The 18,056-nt window shown below is 44.7% G+C and overlaps 1 protein-coding gene across 2 annotated transcripts in view; it reads left to right on the top strand.

Moving 5' to 3' along the window:
• LOC126190750 (junctophilin-1) overlaps positions 1-18,056 on the top strand; it is a 960,015-nt gene that overhangs the window by 744,668 nt on the left and 197,291 nt on the right. For both annotated transcript variants that reach the window (XM_049931259.1, XM_049931258.1), the window contains exon 9: positions 569-868. In XM_049931259.1, the coding sequence (XP_049787216.1) occupies positions 569-868 (300 nt within the window). The remainder of the gene's footprint in view (positions 1-568; positions 869-18,056) is intronic.

Here is an 18,056-nt window from a genome sequence, read left to right on the forward strand (position 1 = left end):
CGCACACGCTGTTGGTGTTCCTCTCCACGGAGTATAAAGAGACTTCCGTTCATAGTGTGAACCAGTTCCAGGATGACGGGCAAAGAGAGGCCTCACCTAAAGATGTCGGTCATATGGACCACAGAAGTATTATGTGATGAAGACTTTTGATCGAGCTGTAGACTCGTCCAGAATATCGTCAGTTAATGTATCGGGGAAGTCTATGCAGCCACATGATTTCATAATGTAGCACTACTCCCACGAACCAACTGACATCACAAAAGTGAAGAAGACCATGTTGCCCGCATCTCGTGGTCGTCGGTAGCGTTCTCGCTTCCCACGCCCGGGTTCCCGGGTTCGATTCCCGGCGGGGTCAGGGATTTTCTCTGCCTCGTGATGGCTGGGTGTTGTGTGCTGTCCTTAGGTTAGTTAGGTTTAAGTAGTTCTAAGTTATAGGGGACTGATGACCATAGATGTTAAGTCCCATAGTGCTCAGAGCCATTTGAACCAATTTTAGACCATGTTGGGTTTCCGTTTCGTGCTCCTTACGTCCTGGGGAGACTCAGACTGCAGAGCGCTGTGCCCGCAGGTGCCCGGGCTGACGCGCGACGCGTCGCAGGACCGCACGGTGCGCGCGGGGTCTGCGGTGCGCGGCGCGACGCCGGCGCCCGCGGCCGCCCCCAGCAACGGCGCCGTGCCCGGCCAGCAGCAGCCGCTGGTGCCGCCCCCGGCCGCCGCCGCCGCCGCCGCCTCCCAGCTGCCCAACGCCATCCCGCCCTTCGAGGACGTGATCCTGCGCAAGCGCGGGCTCGGCCAGGACATCATCCCGTCCCCCGGCCAGCCCAAGCGCACCGAGTCCCTCTACATCAACAGGCAGCCGCCCGTCAAGGTCAGTCGCACCTCTCACTGCTGTTCCTTACTAAACCGGTGGCCAGTGTCAAACGCGCTGCAGCAGAGGCGCCAGACGAGTGAAGACTGCACGCTTTGCTGACAGACGGATGGACATAGTTGCAAAATCTTCTTGTAGAAATACAGGGTGATTCAAAAAGAATACCACAACTTTAGGAATTTAAAGCTCTGCAACGACAAAAGGCAGAGCTAAGCACTATCTGTCGGCGAATGAAGGGAGCTATAAAGTTTCATTTGTACATTTGTTCGCTTGAGGCGCTGTTGACTAGGCGTCAGCGTCAGTTGATGCTAAGATGGCGACCGCTCAACAGAAAGCTTTTTGTGTTATTGAGTACGGCAGAAGTGAATCGACGACAGCTGTTCAGCGTGCATTTCGAACGACGTATGGTGTTAAACCTCCTGATAGGTGGTGTATTAAACGTTGGTATAAACAGTTTACAGAGAATGGGTGTTTGTGCAAAGGGAAAAGGGAGAACGAGGCAGCCCATGACAGAGCACTTCATCACTAGCCCCCAAGAAGCCCTGATCTTACCCCCTGCGATTTTTTCTTATGGGGGTATGTTAAGAATATGGTGTTTCGGCCACCTCTCCCAGCCACCATTGATGATTTGAAACGAGAAATAACAGCAGCTATCCAAACTGTTACGCCTGATATGCTACAGAGAGTGTGGAACGAGTTGGAGTATCGGGTTGATATTGCTCGAGTGTCTGGAGGGGGACATATTGAACATCTCTGAACTTGTTTTTGAGCGAAAAAAAACCTTTTTAAATACTCTTTGTAATGATGTGTAACAGAAAGTTATATTATGTTTCTTTCATTAAATACACATTTTTAAAGTTGTGGTATTCTTTTTGAATCACCCTGTAGTATACAGCTGATCAGTTGCAGAATGGAAGGCTTGTAAAGCCCCATTCCCATTGCTTCAACGTTTATACATTGAAGGGCCAAAGAAACTATACACCTGCCTAAGGCCCCCACGAGCACAGAGAAGTGCCAAAACACGATGTGGCATGGACTCGACTAATGTCTGAAGTAGCGCTGGGGGGAACTGACGGCATGAATCCTGCAGGTGTATCCATAAATACGTAAGAGTGCGAGGGGATGGAGATCTTTTCTGAACAGCACGTTGGAAGGCATCCCAGATATCCTCAATAATATTCGTGTCTGGGGAGTTTGAATGCCATCGGAAGTGTGTAAACTCAGAAGAGTGTTCCTGGAGCCACTCTGTAGCAGTTCTGAACGTGTAGGGTGTCGCATTGCCCTGCTGGAATTGCCAAAGTCCGTCGCAATGCACAATGGACATGAATGGATGCAGGTGATCAGACAACATGCTTACGTATGTGTCACCTGTCAGAGTCGTATCTAGACGTATCAGGGGTCCCATATCACTGCAACTGTACACGCTACACACTATTACAGGGCCTCCACCAGCTTCAACAGTCTGCTGCTGACATGTAGGGTCCATGGATTGATGAGGTTGTCTCCATACCCGTACTCGTCCATCCGCTCGATACAATCTGAGGTGAGACTCGTCCGACCAGGCAGCATGTTTCCAGTCATCAACAGTCCAGTGTCGGTGTTGACGGGCACAGGCGAGGCGTAAAGCTTTGTGTCGTGTTGTCATCAAGGGTACACGAGTGGGCCTTCGGCTCCAAAATCTCATATCGATGATATTTCGTTCAATGGTTCGTTGAATGATTCGCACTCTGACACTTGCTGATGGTCCAGCATTGAAATCTGCAGCAATTTGCGGAAGGGTTGCATTTCTGTCACGTTGAACGATTCTCTTCAGTTGTCATTGGCCACGGTCTTGCAGGATCTTTTTCCGGCCGCAGCGGTGTTGATGTTTTATCAGATTTTTCTGATATTCACGGTTCCCTCGTGAAATGGTCATACGGGAAAATCCCCACTTCATTGCTACCTCGGAGATCCTGTATGCCATCGCTGTGCGCCGACTATAACACCACGTTCAAACTTACGCAAATCTTGACAACTTGCCATTGTAGCCGTAGTAACTGATCTAACAACTGCGTCAGGCACTTGTTGTCTTACATAGGCGTGTCTTATTCTGCCTGTTTACATATCTCGCTGACGTAATGACCTGTTCGTAACCAGTACTTTGTTACGAGATTTGCACAATGCAAAATTCGTGTCCAGAACAATCTCAAATCCGAAGATTGTCCTGTCACCAGGTCGCCACGTGTAACCTCCCCCTCACTTATCGACCTTAATGACAGTGAAAAATTAAACCGCGTGTACCTAATGGAAATTTGGGAAAAGCAATCGTCACCGAAGTTAATTTGTCGGTAAAGAGGGAGGAAATGGTTACATCTAAATGAAAGGAAAAGTGCTAATGAAACTGGTGGAAATTAATTTTGAAAAGGGGTAAAGTTAATAAAGAAAGTAAATGTGCAGCTGTTACGTTAACAATTAACTAGCGGTAATTAGGTATTTGAGATTTGGGGGAAACCACGGTCGCCAGTCCTAAGGACAATTACTATAGTAACTGAAAAAGAAAGGTTATTACACATATAATTAGCACTAGAAGCGTGGCAACTGAAGGTTGACACGTGTAGTGTGAAAACTGAAAGTTTGTCAGAAGTAATAAATTTCGCTACACCCTGACTTAATTTAGCAAAAGAATTAATAAAACCGGAAAATCGAAATTTAATTTAGTGACTGAAGTTAATAGTGAGCTTTCTTTCTGAAGCACATCGAAATTCAGTAAAATACGGTTAGTCGTGGACTACCTCAACAATCATTTCAAAAGCTACTTGAATCTACGCAATTTAGAAATAAGAGATTTAACTTTGAACTTGAATTAAATGATTCTGAACAATTAACAATAGTAAAATTTATTACGTACCAAGCTGAGCTGCAGTCACAGGTAAGCTAAAATATGGCAACAAAACTCGCACTCTTAATTTGTGCTTGTGTAATCTGAATATTGTAGCCAGCTATGAATACTTTAACTGAACTTTGAAATTAAAGCAGTGAAATAGAATTAGCTATATTACTTTAATGCTGGCGTTTGAATTTCAACGACACTCGGATTCATTTCGGAAAAGGAAGGGACCCTGCTTGGTAATGCAACTGGGACAATGAGCAACAAAGGTTCATGCTACGTTGCTGTAATTTTGTGATTTGAACAGTTTTAAAAGCTGAGGTCTGCCATACAGTTCTAAAACTTTACGTGCGTCCAGTCTTTCTTGTTGGTTGATTGAAGGTTTGAAGCCGTCGATCGATGAGGTCGCGACAATCACTCATTGTCGGCCGTCGCTGTTGCAGAATCTGGATGTTGGCGCGCCTTCTTCTCGACACGGTCACCAGACGAAACGGGCTCTTGATGTGCGCCAGCTAATGCTTCCCGTCCGCGACACCATGTCAGAAACTATCATCGCAAGTCGAGCGCAATTACACGCTGCCAAACCCCGAAAGCGCGGCAACTCGCGGGAGCTTCACACAACACACCTGCTCCACTCGCTACTCCAGCCAGACTCCCTCTGCTCTGCCCGCGCTCCACGCGGCAGAGTTAACACTACCAAAGATCCTACACACTTTGATTCTTCACACGACCTATCGATGTAATCGTTCGATAGCAGTTTTCCCTAGGCAAGACCCAGCGTAAAAATACAAATAATATTTACGAAACAAACCAATTATACATCGACATAAATGCATAAATATATATATACAAATAGTAAAACAATTACAATATACGAAGACACAGAAATGTTATATATTCAGGTAACAAAAATAAGGAAAACAAATTTATAGTACAATAAATGGAAATAGGAGGATATGCATTTCCGGCGTTACAAGTATTCGAATACGCATGCCTTACCTCTTTGGCACTTCAGTGTATATACATCTTCTTCAGAGGGAAATACTGACAACCCAAACCAGTTAATAGTGAAAATATGTTAAGTAATATCTCCCTATGAATACAAAAATTTATTCAGACCAATTGGATTACATGTTGTGGCAGAGCTACGTTAAAATATAACCGGAAGGCGTCAATAAGATCTAAAATTTCAATTCTGTAACAAAACATGCACAACATGGTTGTTATTTTAAAAAAAATAAAAAAAGTGTTGGAAAACCAAACCCGAAGCGCAGAACCATGTAGAAAGTGCGTGAGGATGTGTAAAAGGCCAGGTAACCTGTGGAATATTTTTGTTCTACATAGTTTCCTCCTGCCTGTCACTTAGGAATAAACAGTGTTTATAGCAAAACTGGAATTGTGAATATTTAATTCAGGTTTGTTAGAAGATTGTTCATTTGTGGCGGGGAACAGGGGAACATTGTATTAAAAATAAAGAACACAATACAGATTTAGCATATAGCGCTAGAAAACACAATATCTTCAACAAAATGGGTGAAATAAAAAATGTGCAGAACAAAAATGTACCAAACATCATTTCAGACTTCGTCGAACTAAAAGATGCTCTAAAATTCTCCTTACAAACTTCTAAAACTTGTAGAAGGGACTGAGCAGAGAACATTTTAAACTGGAACTAATGTCCGCAAACGTACCGTTTCCGTACTACAGCCGTTTGAAAACAACTTTGCTGGCTAGGTGTGCAGCTTGGTACTCTTGGTGCGAGGGGGTGGGTGGAGAGGGGGGAGGGGGGGCGGCTTAGGTCGGGTCGGCTAATGTCATTTAGCGTCTGTCCTATCTCTCTGTTCTGGTTCGAATCTCACTCACGAGCTTGTGAGTGTTAGAGCGACATAGCTGAGTACACGTTTGCGGAATACACCGACACGATCCTTTCCTATGGCGAAGCTCACGGTTATGGAAGAGAAGCTCGTCGCCTTTATCGAGATCGTTCTCCACAATGACCGATTCTATCGCATACCCTTTTCGCCACAATAAAGCAACGGCTTTGAGGAAGAAGTACCTTCACCATCAGCTGGCGTGACTGTGTTGGTCACCCGGATTAAGTGTAAACAACACTGTTTGTGAAAATTCATCAAGTTTCCTTTTTGTTTCTTTGGTTGTTACCGAGTGGAACTGTAAAACAACTTGTATACTGGGTCATGTGTAATAAACTACGTGCAAAAGTTGTAGCGTTACCTACATGTTGTCAAATACTTATGACACGGAAAGGGTTCGTTTTCGGACATGGGTTCCAATTCAAAACATTATCTATTCAGTTCACTCTACGAATCTTAGAAGTCTGTAAGGGGAATTTTAGAGCACCCTGTATAAAACACGTTCATAAACAGTTTTCGCTTTGAGCAGTAATGACAGGGAACTCATGCATTTGATCATGAAAGTAGTTTCTTTGGTTACATGAAAGCGCAGAAGTAACGTGATCAACTGAATTGTCTTACTTATAAAATGCAATTATATTTCGTAAGGGGAAAATACACCATGGTCTAACACTGAATGATGTGCTGTAAAAAACTTATGGATAAAAAATTTAGAGTGTTTGGAGGAGATACAGAAAACGCTTTAATGTGACAAAAATGTCACAGGTGCATCGTTTCCCCGCAGGGAGTAATTAAACGGTTTGCCGCTGGAACTCCGTTAGGCCAACGTTCGCAGTTGTTATGGCAGCTTCGTGCGCTACACGACATTTCAATCTGATTCGCAACACAATTACATCTTACTTTAGGAGTGGCAACTTTTCATTACTCCTAGCAGTGCCCACGGCCTAAGGGAATTCAAGAGTCAAACACTTCAAGAATCTGTAACAGGGAACGATGTACCTGTGACACTGGTGTGACATAACAAAAGTGTTTATTTTTATTTCCTCTAGTAACACTACAAATTTTTTGTTGTTGATGTTGTGCAGGTTGAATACCATTTGTGCAGAACTAGACAGCGACATACTCTTCTGAAATATTCAAATGGCTCTGTAGATCTTAAAGTGCATAAAAGTTTGCCCATTTCCAGATCTGTTTCGGCATGGGTGACATCAGTCTGAACTTAACGGCGTGCTACTTTGTATAACATCACCGCGAAATAGGTAGTTCGAAACTGACCTTCTTGTATCGTACTTATTCTGAGTGAGTGCGGTAGGGGAAAAGTGGAAAATTGCGTCCGTTTTCTCTGCTGAATAGTAAACTGTTCTATGCCGCCAAAATTATACTCATCATTGATGGAAGGCAGTTGGCCATATCGTGCGTAATACGTCTTCTGAAAAAAAGATTGTGTCCCTCAAAATTACGCAGGTGCCGTGACGGCTTCGACTTCCGATGGTATCATGTAGGATACGTTGCTTACGTTGTTTCTTGGGCACCGACAGACTGTTTATTACTGTGTCTTTAAGGCTTTGATACGACTGTTGTTGATTAGTTGCAATATCAGGTCTTGCACCACTTTAACAATTTCCTGAACCATGTTGGCGAAGATAAAGTTCCATTCGTCTTTGTCGGTTTGCGCACGTTACTGGTGAAAGGCGCATTTCACGCGAACGAACGATTCTGTATGATGGGGGTGTCCAGAAAGTGTTATCACTTTTGTGTAGGTGAAATGTTCATTTGTGAAGAAGTGTACGACAAAATCTGGGAACTGCAGTCGTATTGTTGCTGGTCTTCCTGCGTGAAGAGAGGAGGCTCTTGATCTAACATTTCGTGGCAGCGTAATACGTATGTTACGACGCGAACGAATTAATCTCCGAAATGCGGGATCCCTTTCTAGCTCACTATTGCTCTGTTTGGTCCTTCATGTTGCCATCTGACGCTCTGTTCAAGTTTAAAGTGGCCGACTCCCAAAGTACCACAACTGACGCCTTGACAAAATATTCTCTCATCACAGAACACGACGGCCCCCCCCTTCCGGTGGCATATTTCGCTAACTCGTTGGAGGGTCGCAGGACGGTGATGGCTGAAGAGGGTTGGTCTGGCGCGCGACACTCTTGCCCCTTGGCGAGCTTCCAGCACACTGTTCCTGGCGCACCTAATTCACACTCGGAGCCCCTGATTCGTGCTGCAGTCGGCGGTCGATCAGGAATGGCTGCTCGTCTGCTCCAGCGTCCAGAGTGGAATGTGAATGCCGTTTCCGTCCAGAACCAAGTACCGCATCTCGATGATGCCAATGAATTGCGTTTCCCGAGTGTCTGACGTTCGCGACGTCATAATGTAGTTAGGTGCGACCACGAAAGATGTTAGCAGTCGGATGCCATATTGGATTTCGTGTCGGATGCCATACTGGATTTTGTCGTATTTCACTGTGTTCGTATTGTGTGTGCTATGTACTCCATTTCAAGACAATTGCACATTCAAGATTTATCAGAAACACGCCACTCTTGCTACCATTTATTATAATTAAAAGACAGTTAATGGCATGTCGGTGGTAAAAGCCTTCAAGACATCGTAAGATGAAAGTGTCTGAAGTCAAATGACCTCACCGTAGTGTGATGAGTAGAGGCATGGAGTTATGCAATCGATGGAAATAGCTTCGTGTCTTTCCATACGATAATTTTTTTTTCCCATCGTCACATGTGTAACAGAATTTGGCACTCTCTTATTAATGCACGAGGGGCGTTCAATAAGTAATAGAACAATTTTTTGTCGGCCAATTTCGGTTGAGGAATTGCGGAATTTTGTTGTGGGACATCTTGCAATATTCCTCATTCAGTCCCTATTGTTCCATGAAGTTCGGATGGGTGGCGGCGCTATACGTAGCGTTCAAAATGGTGTCTTTAACGGAGTTGCGTTTCAAGCAGGCATCTGTTTCTTTCTGCAGAAAACCAGATATTCACAGGCGCTTGCACAGTGTCTACCGAGACCTGGCAGTGAACAAAAGCACGGTGAGTCGTTGGGCGAGGCATCTGCCATCATTGCAACAAGGTCGCGCAAGCCTGTCCGAGCTCTCGCAGTCTGGCTGACCGCACACAGCTGTGACTTCTGTGTGTTGACATGCAGACACACTTAATTTAGGTGATCGACGAATGCTAACGAACTTCTTCTTCTCCTTGACAGCGCAACGCCTCACACAAATCCGAGCACCCGAGAGGAGCGCACAAAACTTAACTGGATTGTTCTTCGCCATACACCCTGCAATCCGTATCTCGTACTTCCCGACATTCATTTGTTTGACCCAAAAATGATGCACTCCCGGTTAAGCAGTACGTGGACCGTGGGGAGGATATTGATGCAGTAAGACATTGTCTCCGACGTCAAACAGTAGGGTGCTACCGTGCCGACAAACAGGCCCTCCCAGCAAAGCGGCGGAAGGCCGTCGAATCGAAGGCAGATTATGCTCATAAACAGGCTTTTGTAGCCAAAAGAGTGGAGAATAGTGTATTGGAATTCTGAATAAAATCAACCTGCTTGCGGAAAGAAATGTGTTGCATTACTTATCAAGCGCCACTCGCAATACAAGTATGTTTTGTAATATTCGATGTGTATTGCGTAAGAGCGTACTTTTTCGGGAATGAGTTTCATCAATTTTGTAGCTTCAGCCCAAATAAAAAACGAAAGGTGAAATTGCTACGAGTGAAACGAGCAATAATGGTGTTTGTATTCTGGTGTGTTGCAAATACTTGGGTGTTTTTCCGAATATGTCGAAATTTCCGAAAGTGTTGTTCGGCAGCAACCTAAGAGGACAGCGTGAATGTCAGTAGAGCTCCTTACAGGCCAAGTCACCAGGCAGCGGTGTTTCAGACTTTCTGCCTTCCGTATGACGTCATGAACGTTTGTCACCAGCAACCAATGCCCTGGCAGCCGCGAGAGGCGGATGGAACCGAGACGACGAGCACATGCGCGCTCCTTGGACCACCTGCACCATGGCTGACCGCAGCTGGGCGCTCGCGTACACTCTGCTGGGATATTTTAAATAAAACTGGCCAGGTGCGAGCAGACTCGCACACTGAGTGTTCCGTACAAACTTAAGTAAGTGTATCGTGTAGTATAACTTAATTAAGTATATCCAATCCGGTAATAAAGGATCTCGGCGACTTTTGCCTGTTGATACTGGTAAAATATCGGCCCCAGGCATTAAAAGACTTCCGAGGATGATTTAATTTAACAATTTTCGGATTTTTCCTTTGATTGTAGTGTGACAATCTGCTTCTTGCCAAATTTCTTGAGTCCGTGTCACAGGAACTATCGTGTAGGATTTGAAGACCGATTTTCGAATATCAAAATGTGTGACGTAAATGGCCGTATCGTTTGATTGCACTGACTTAGAAGCTAACATGTATTACACCGCCAAGGTACCATAGACATTACTATGTGACATAAATTTCAACTTGATACCTCTGCCTGTTCCTCAGGAAAATGAGTCTTAACGGACAAACCAACAGACGAACGTTATGATAACGAATGACAAAAATGTATTCTTGTGATATAATTACAGATTAGCAATTTTCGAATTTTTTCTACGGTTTTAGTGTGAATGCTTATTTCTTGGCAAGTATTACGTTTCTAGGTCCAAGGGAAGTACCTTGTAGGTTTTGATGAGCGAGTTTGCGAGTATTATATGTGACGTAAACGGCCGTATCTGTTCATTGTATTGACCTAGAAGTTTCAACTTTTTAGATTGCCAAGGGACCGTACATCATAAAATGCGGATTTCAACTTGATACGTCTACTTGTTCCTGAGAAAAAGGATTTGAACAGTCCGACAGACAGACAGACAGACAGACGTACAACAAAGTGATCTTAGAACGGTCCCGTTTTTAACCGATTGAGGTACAGTACCTTAAAGCGGGCGATCTTGCTCTTACAGGCACAATATTATCTCGATGAACTAGGTTCAGTTCCACGAAACATATTTGTCAAGGGTGCACGTCCATTTCTCACTGGTAATTGGTCTAGTAGATCTTGAAACAACAGGTCATTCTTTCAGAACGTCACAGTTTCAGCTTAGTCAGCATTTTTATCCTCAGTTCCCATTTCCTGCTCCGCCTGCAGCCCAAAAAGCAACTGTTGATGAAGCCTTGTAGTTAAACTTCCTGTGTTCCAGATCGAAACTCGAAGTCGGGACCTTTGAGTTTCGCGGGCAAGTACTCTACCGACTGAGCTATCCAAGTAAGACTCGCGACCCGTCCTCACAGCTGCTATTCTGCCTGTATCTCGTCTCCTACCTTCCAAACTTAACAGAAGCTCTTCTGGCAACCTTGCAGAACTAGCAATCCTGGAAGAAAGGATATTGCACAGTCACAGCCTGAAGAATGTTTCCAGAATGAGATTTTCACTCTGCAGCGGACTGTGCGCTGATATAAAACTTCCTGGCAGATTAAAACTGTATGCCAGACCGAATAATATCAGCGCACACTCCGCTGCAGAGTGAAAATCTCATTCTGGAAGTCTTGTAATCTTAATAGTCGAGAGATTTCGTCGTCTTGGAGCAGCGTTACGAGTTTCCCTCTCGTCATCTTCGCTCAGCTGATAAACTGAGAAGATTTCGTCAGTGAAATTCGCATATAATACAACTGTTACTACCCGGTATTTTATTTTATACCCGAACCACGACAGTTGCATCAGTAATGGGTTGATGATAATTATTTGTCAAATATAGGGCGTAATTAGCTGCCGCTTACAGACTTAAGGTGCGTGACAAGTGTCAGTTTTAAAAATAGTGTTAATCTTCAGTGTTAATCTTCATGTTCTAGTAATGACAGTAAACATTTATATTGATAAATTAATGGGGGAGTTAATTGCACGGAAACTGAAAAACCAGTGATTTTATAACTGCAGTTTTTCTAAAGTTTCATCAGAAATATTTTGCAATCAAAGGTGTCGCTTTCCCTCAGCATGTGCTTGGACTTCATTACATCAGTTTAAATTCAGACTTTTACGTAAACTGAAGACCAAAATATTACTAAATCATACCTAGTTAAACAAAGCAAGTAAATCGTGTTTTACTATTGGCTTCGTAGGAGTAAGACAGTGAGGTAGACACTGGTCATGGGCACTAGATGGTTTTCAGCGCTTCATCAATAACGTAAAGAAATTATCAACAAATCAGTTGAATAATTAAGAAAGGGTGACTGGACTTGTCAATAGTGTTTGAATCTTTTAATCACGTTAGAAAAGATAGAGCCCCGCTCCCTCAGAGTTTTACGAAGTCTTTAGCGCTTTATGGTACGTTAAACTTTATATCTCCTCTGCTAAGCATGAAATACTTGGTTCTTGCCCGAAGCTCAAACTTCATTTTTGGTCGTCTGAGAAATTATGACCACGGGAGAAATACTGAGGAACGAGATTCCTCAGGAAGCGCTGTACTGACGTAGAATTCACACTAATAACTACGAGAACAGTAGCGGTGGGTTCCATCGATGTTAACCGTAGTTAGTAACTTCCATTTACGCTGTTGTGTGTTAAGTTACGATGGGAACTGCAGTCGTTAGGTTTCCTTGTAGAGGGGAGATCCAAGGACTGTACAAGTGCGTGTATACGGAGCGCTCTGTGTCTTTTCGCTTATGTTGGAGTATATTAGGAAGGTATGACAGACTCCATTCTTGTAGTTTTGCTGACGTAATGAGCGTTCCATGAGATTTCGGGACTGCAGCCGATGCTCTTGCCACGATATTTCTGCTGACAACCAGTCAGCCAAGTTCAGGTGAGGTTTACACTGAAACTCGCTGGACGATGGATTCCTCGTCGCCATTTGAAATATCGTGCCATGGTGTCCCGAAATCTCATGAAATGTGACAGGCTTACTCAGTGATCTTTCGGAATTGCAGTCAGTCGTAGTTTTCTACAAAGCACAATAATCCATGTGGACATTAGTCAGATATTTTCAGGTGACGTTCTTGGTGGAAGGCAAATACCGGCTGCAATCTTGAAATATCGTCGGATGTACTCATTAGAGTGGGAAAATTTCAAAATTCACGTATGACAGAGTTGGTTACGAGAACTGATAGATAGTTTCATACTGCAAATATTAGGGCCAAGTTCTTTGTTTCAAGCATTCATCTGAATTAAAGCGCTTCCTAAAAAAGTTCCCGGTCTTCAGAACTAAACTGTCACCTTATGTCTCACTTCGTACGCAAAGTCTTCAAGCCATTTACTCTTTTTTTATTTTTCCTTTCCTGGTTTTGAATCTGATTTTCATTTCCGTGTAAATTTTTGTTTTGGATCACTGTTACCATAGAATAAAGCGATAATATACTCTCATATATAACTTCTAGTTTTCAGTATGCAAACAGTTACAGTCAGAACGAGAAAATTGTTTTCAGGTTCTCCTACGAGTTTCATGAAGTAGTATAGGCAATTGGTTATTAATTATTTGTAGTCCTTGAGCGTCAATGAAATTAACAAGAAAAGAAGAAGCAAAAATTTGTCGGAAATAAGGCTTGATAGTTACCTCGTGGTTGGCGTGTTAAGTCGAATGTTCTGTCGCCGATGTAGCGCTTTCCAGCTTTCTCATTGCGAATTACGTTCTGTCAATCATTCCATGTTTTTGTAGTAGCTGCTGCTGAGTCTTTATAATACGTATTTTCTTGATATCTGTCGTTATCTGCACTTAATTTTTCTCAAAAACTCTTTCTTAATAAGTGAAAGGACGAGGAAATTCAAATTGAACAAAATAGAATTTTATGAGTTTACGTTGTAATTTGCGGATGATAAAACAATTTACAAACATGAACTTATCATAAAAATACATATAAGCAGTATACGTCTATTTTACCTTCAAGTAAAACTAATCGTTATGTTTCAGACAAAAACGTATTTAGCTATTCGTAGAAAAGAAGATACCAATCAGAAGACAGCTTTCAGTTTGTACACTGAAAGGAAAGGCGTACAACAACGCCATGCAGTACAAGATAGAGCGTGAAATTCGCTGCTGCTTCCCGATTTCTTAAGAATGTTTCATGAGAGAAGTTGGGAAGAAGGTGCGTTTTTCTCAGATGAAGTAATATTATGAGCGTGATTTCTTTTGTTGTTGGGTTACCGATTGGCACATCATCCAACATGATTTAATAGAGTTGTCTCTGACATTGTGTAACGGAAAATTCTGTGTATTGGGTACGAGGGTTTTCGCATCAGGCCTTTTACAGAAACTCCTTTAATACAGATCACGATGCACTTGGCGAAAGGAAACAGTGTCATGCACGACAAAATCCTGAGCCCTTACGTCGGTGTTACTTACTTCTGTGGTGTTAAACAAGAATCGTCCTGGTATAATCTTGTGTCTTTCTCGGTGAACTGAACCAATAAAAAGATCTCGGTTTTCTAGCCGGGCGAGTTCTCGAAATGGCACGCCACCGACGGCTGTACCTCACACAATATTCGTCGAAGCGTAATGGGAGCGACACGTATCGAAACATCGAAATATTCCGAAGAACTTAGTTTACCGGAAATTCGTTAACTTTATATCAATTAGTCGTCTTATTGGACGTCGTTAACGATGACGTGGATGAACAGCTGGTTACAAATTGAAACCTGCCCGGTGCACTGGTCGCTGCCTGGGCTCCGTGTACAGCGGATGACGTCACGGGGAGGCGAGGTGACGAGTTGCAGCGGCTCCGGCGCGATTGGCTTCAATTGCCGCCGGCCGGCCCTGCTCTCCTCTCGGGAGCTTTCATCTCCGCCGCAGCGGCCTGGGCCTCAGCCGTGAGGAAGTTCTGCACGGCGGAGTACCGAGGTGCAAGTCAAGCACCGCGGAGGCGTCTGTGTCGCTGCAGTTACGTATGTAGCGAGAGTTACAGGGGTGCTTCTTCTACATCTTCGTCTGCTAATCTGCGAGCCACTGTACACTGAGGTAACAAATCACACGGGACACCTGCTGCTAATATCGTGTCGGATCGCCTCTTGCGGGCCGTAGTGGGTCATCTCGACGTGACATGCACTCAGTAACTCGTTGGAGGTCTCCTGCAGAAATACTAAGCCAGGCTGCCCCTATAGCCATCCGTAATTGCAAAAACGTTACGGGTGCAGGACTTTGGGCATGAACTGACCTATCGATTAATTCCTATAAGAATTCAAAGGTATTCATGCCAAGCGATCTGGGTGAGATGATGATGATGTTTGGTTTGTGGGGCGCTCCACTGCGTGGTTATCAGCGCCAGTACAATTACCCAATCTTTGCTCAGTCCAATTTCGCCACTTTCCTGGATGATGATGAAATGATGAGGACAACACAAACACCCAGTCTCGAGGCAGGTGAAAATCCCTGACCCCGCCGGGAATCGAACCCGGGACCCCGTGCTCGGGAAGCGAGAACGCTACCGCGAGACCACGAGCGGCGGACAACAAGCGATCTGGGTGGCCAAATCATTCGCTCTAATTGTCCAGAATGGTTTTTAAACCAATCGCGAACGACTGTAGCCCAGTGACATGATAAAGCCCATCAATGGCTGCAAATGGTGTCCAAGTAGCCGAACATAACCACTTCCAGTCAATGATAGGTTTGGTCGAAACAGAGGACCCAATTCATTCCATGTAAACATAGCCCACACCGTTATGCAGCTGCCACCGGTTTGCACAGCGCCTTTTGGGTAGGACCCATGGCTCCGTGGGGTCTGCACGACATTCGAATACTACAATCACGTGTTACCAACTGATATCGGGATTCATGTGACCAGGTCACGGTTTTCCAGTCATCTAGGACCCAGCTGATACGGTCACGAGCCGGGAAGAGGCGCTGCAGGCGATATCTTGCTGTTAGCAAAGACACTCGGGGTGGTCGTCTGCTGCAGCCCATTAACGCCAAATTTCGCCGCCTTGTTCTAGCGGATACTTTCGCCGTGCGTCCCACATTGATTTCTGCCGTTATTTCAAGCTACGTTGCTTGTCTTTTAGCACTGACAACCCTTTGCAAACGCCGCTGCTCTCGGTCGTTAAGTCACCGTCGTCGGCCATTGCGTTGTCCGTGCTGAGAGGTAATGCCTGAAAACTGGTATTCCCGGCACTCTCTCGACGCTGTGCTTCTCGGTATATTCAAACCCCTAACGATTTCCGTAATGGAATGTCCCATGTGTCTAGCTCCAACAACCATTCCGCGCTCAAAGTCTGTTAATTAAAGTCATGCGGCCATAATCATGTCGAAAATCTCTTCACACGAATCACCTGAAAACAAATCACAGCTCAGCCAATGCACTGCCCTTTTATACCTTGTGAACGCGATGCTACCGCCATCTGCATACATATGCGTATATTGCTACCCCGCGACTTCCGTCTCCTCAGTGAAAAGAGCACGGCACATCATGGTAACTATTATTCTAACACAACCACTCAGCACAAAAAATTAGTCACCCCAAGGAGACTTCTCGCTAACACTGTTTAATACCGCTGTGGACTTAACAGTGGCCTGAGTTCGGCGAGGGAGATGCCCGCTAACTCTCTTCATCTTCAGTCACTCACTAATTACTTTTAGATTCCGACGTCGAATACACCATTGTATTTCCCACTCTTTTGGCTACGAAACCCCATTTTTCAACATAACCTGTGATGAATGCATCAGCTTACTGAGAGGACCTGTGGGCCCGCATGGTACCACTCTGCTGACATCGGAGCCAATTTCTTGCTGTATCAACAACATCCCCATCATCCAAGTACTGCTGCCTGCGAAGTGCAACCTTCATTGGGCCAGACAAATGGAAGTCGGAAGGTGCGAGACCCGGGCTGTAGGATGGATGACGAAGAATAGTTCAGTGAAGTTTTGTGAGTACTCTCGGGTGAGCAGACTTTCGTGAAGCCTTGCGTGGTCATGGAGGAGAAGTTTGTTTGCATTTTTGTGGCGACAAACACGTTGTACATCTACATCTACACCTATACTCCGCAAGCCACCTGACGGTGTGTGGCGGACGGTACATTGAGTACCTCTATCGGTTCTCCCTTCTATTGCAGCCTCGTATTGTTCGTGGAAATAAGGATTGTCGGTATGCCTCTGTGTGGGCTCTAATCTCTGATTTTATCCTCATGGTCTCTTCGCGAGATATACGTAGGAGGGAGCAATATACTGCTTGACTCTTCGGGGAAGGTATGTTCTCGAAACTTCAACAAAAGCCCGTACCGAGCTACTGAGCGTCTCTCCTGCAGACTCTTCCACTGGAGTTTATCTTAATCTCCGTAACGCTTTCGCGATTACTAAATGATCCTGTAACGAAGCGCGCTACCCTCCGTTGGATCTTCTCTATCTCTTCTATCAACCCTATATGGTATCCCACACAGGCAAGCAGTATTCAAGCAGTGGGCGAACAAGCGTATTGTAACCTACTTCCTTTGTTTTCGGATTGCATTTCCTTAGGATTCTTCCAATGAATCTCAGTCTGGCATCTGCTTTACCGACGATCAACTTTATATGATCATTCCATTTCAAATCACTCCTAATGCGTACTCCCAGATAATTTATGGCATTAACTGCATCCAGTTGCTGACCTGCTATATTGTAGCTAAATGATAAGGGATCTTTCTTTCTATGTTTTCGCAGCACATTACACTTGTCTACGTTGAGATTCAATTGCCATTCCCTGCGCCATGCGTCAATTTGCTGCAGATCCTCCTGCATTTCAGTACAATTTTCCATTGTTACAACCTCTCGATACACCACAGCATCACCTGCAAAAAGCCTCAGTGAACTTCCGATGTCATCCACCAGGCCATTTATGTATATTGTGAATAGCAACGGTCCTATGACACTCCCCTGCGGCACGCCTGAAATCACTCTTGCTTCGGAAGACTTCTCTCGATTGAGAATGACATGCTGCGTTCTGTTATCTAGAAACTCTTCAATCCAATCACACAATTGGTCTGATAGTCCATATGCTCTTTGTTAATTAAACGACTGTGGGGAACTGTATCGAACGCCTTGCGGAAGTCAAGAAACACGGCATCTACCTGTGAACCCGTGTCTATGGCCCTCTGAGTCTCGTGGACGAATAGCGCGAGCTGGGTTTCACACGACCGTCTTTTTCGAAACCCGAGCTAATTCCTACAGAGTAGATTTCTAGTCTCATGAAAAGTCATTATACTCGAACATAATACGTGTTCCAAAATTCTACAACTGATCGACGTTAGAGATACGAGGTCACAAAGCTGGTTTGGCAATGGTGGTGTGGAGACAGACGTCGATGGCTTCTTTTATGCACGGTACTTGCGAGCGGTGGCAGTAATCTGCGAGGTAGGTGCGCGGCCTGTTGGCGAGCTCCGGCGGCGCCTGTCCCGGCTGGCGGAGCCCCCTTTAAGCGATCAATCGCACGCACTCAATTAGCGCCGGTGGGCGCCCAGGGACAGCGCCTGGCACGCTCCACACTCCAGCCGCTGG

The sequence above is a fragment of the Schistocerca cancellata genome, chromosome 6, assembly GCF_023864275.1.
Source record: "Schistocerca cancellata isolate TAMUIC-IGC-003103 chromosome 6, iqSchCanc2.1, whole genome shotgun sequence".
In the NCBI taxonomy this organism is placed as follows: Eukaryota; Metazoa; Arthropoda; class Insecta; order Orthoptera; family Acrididae; genus Schistocerca; species Schistocerca cancellata.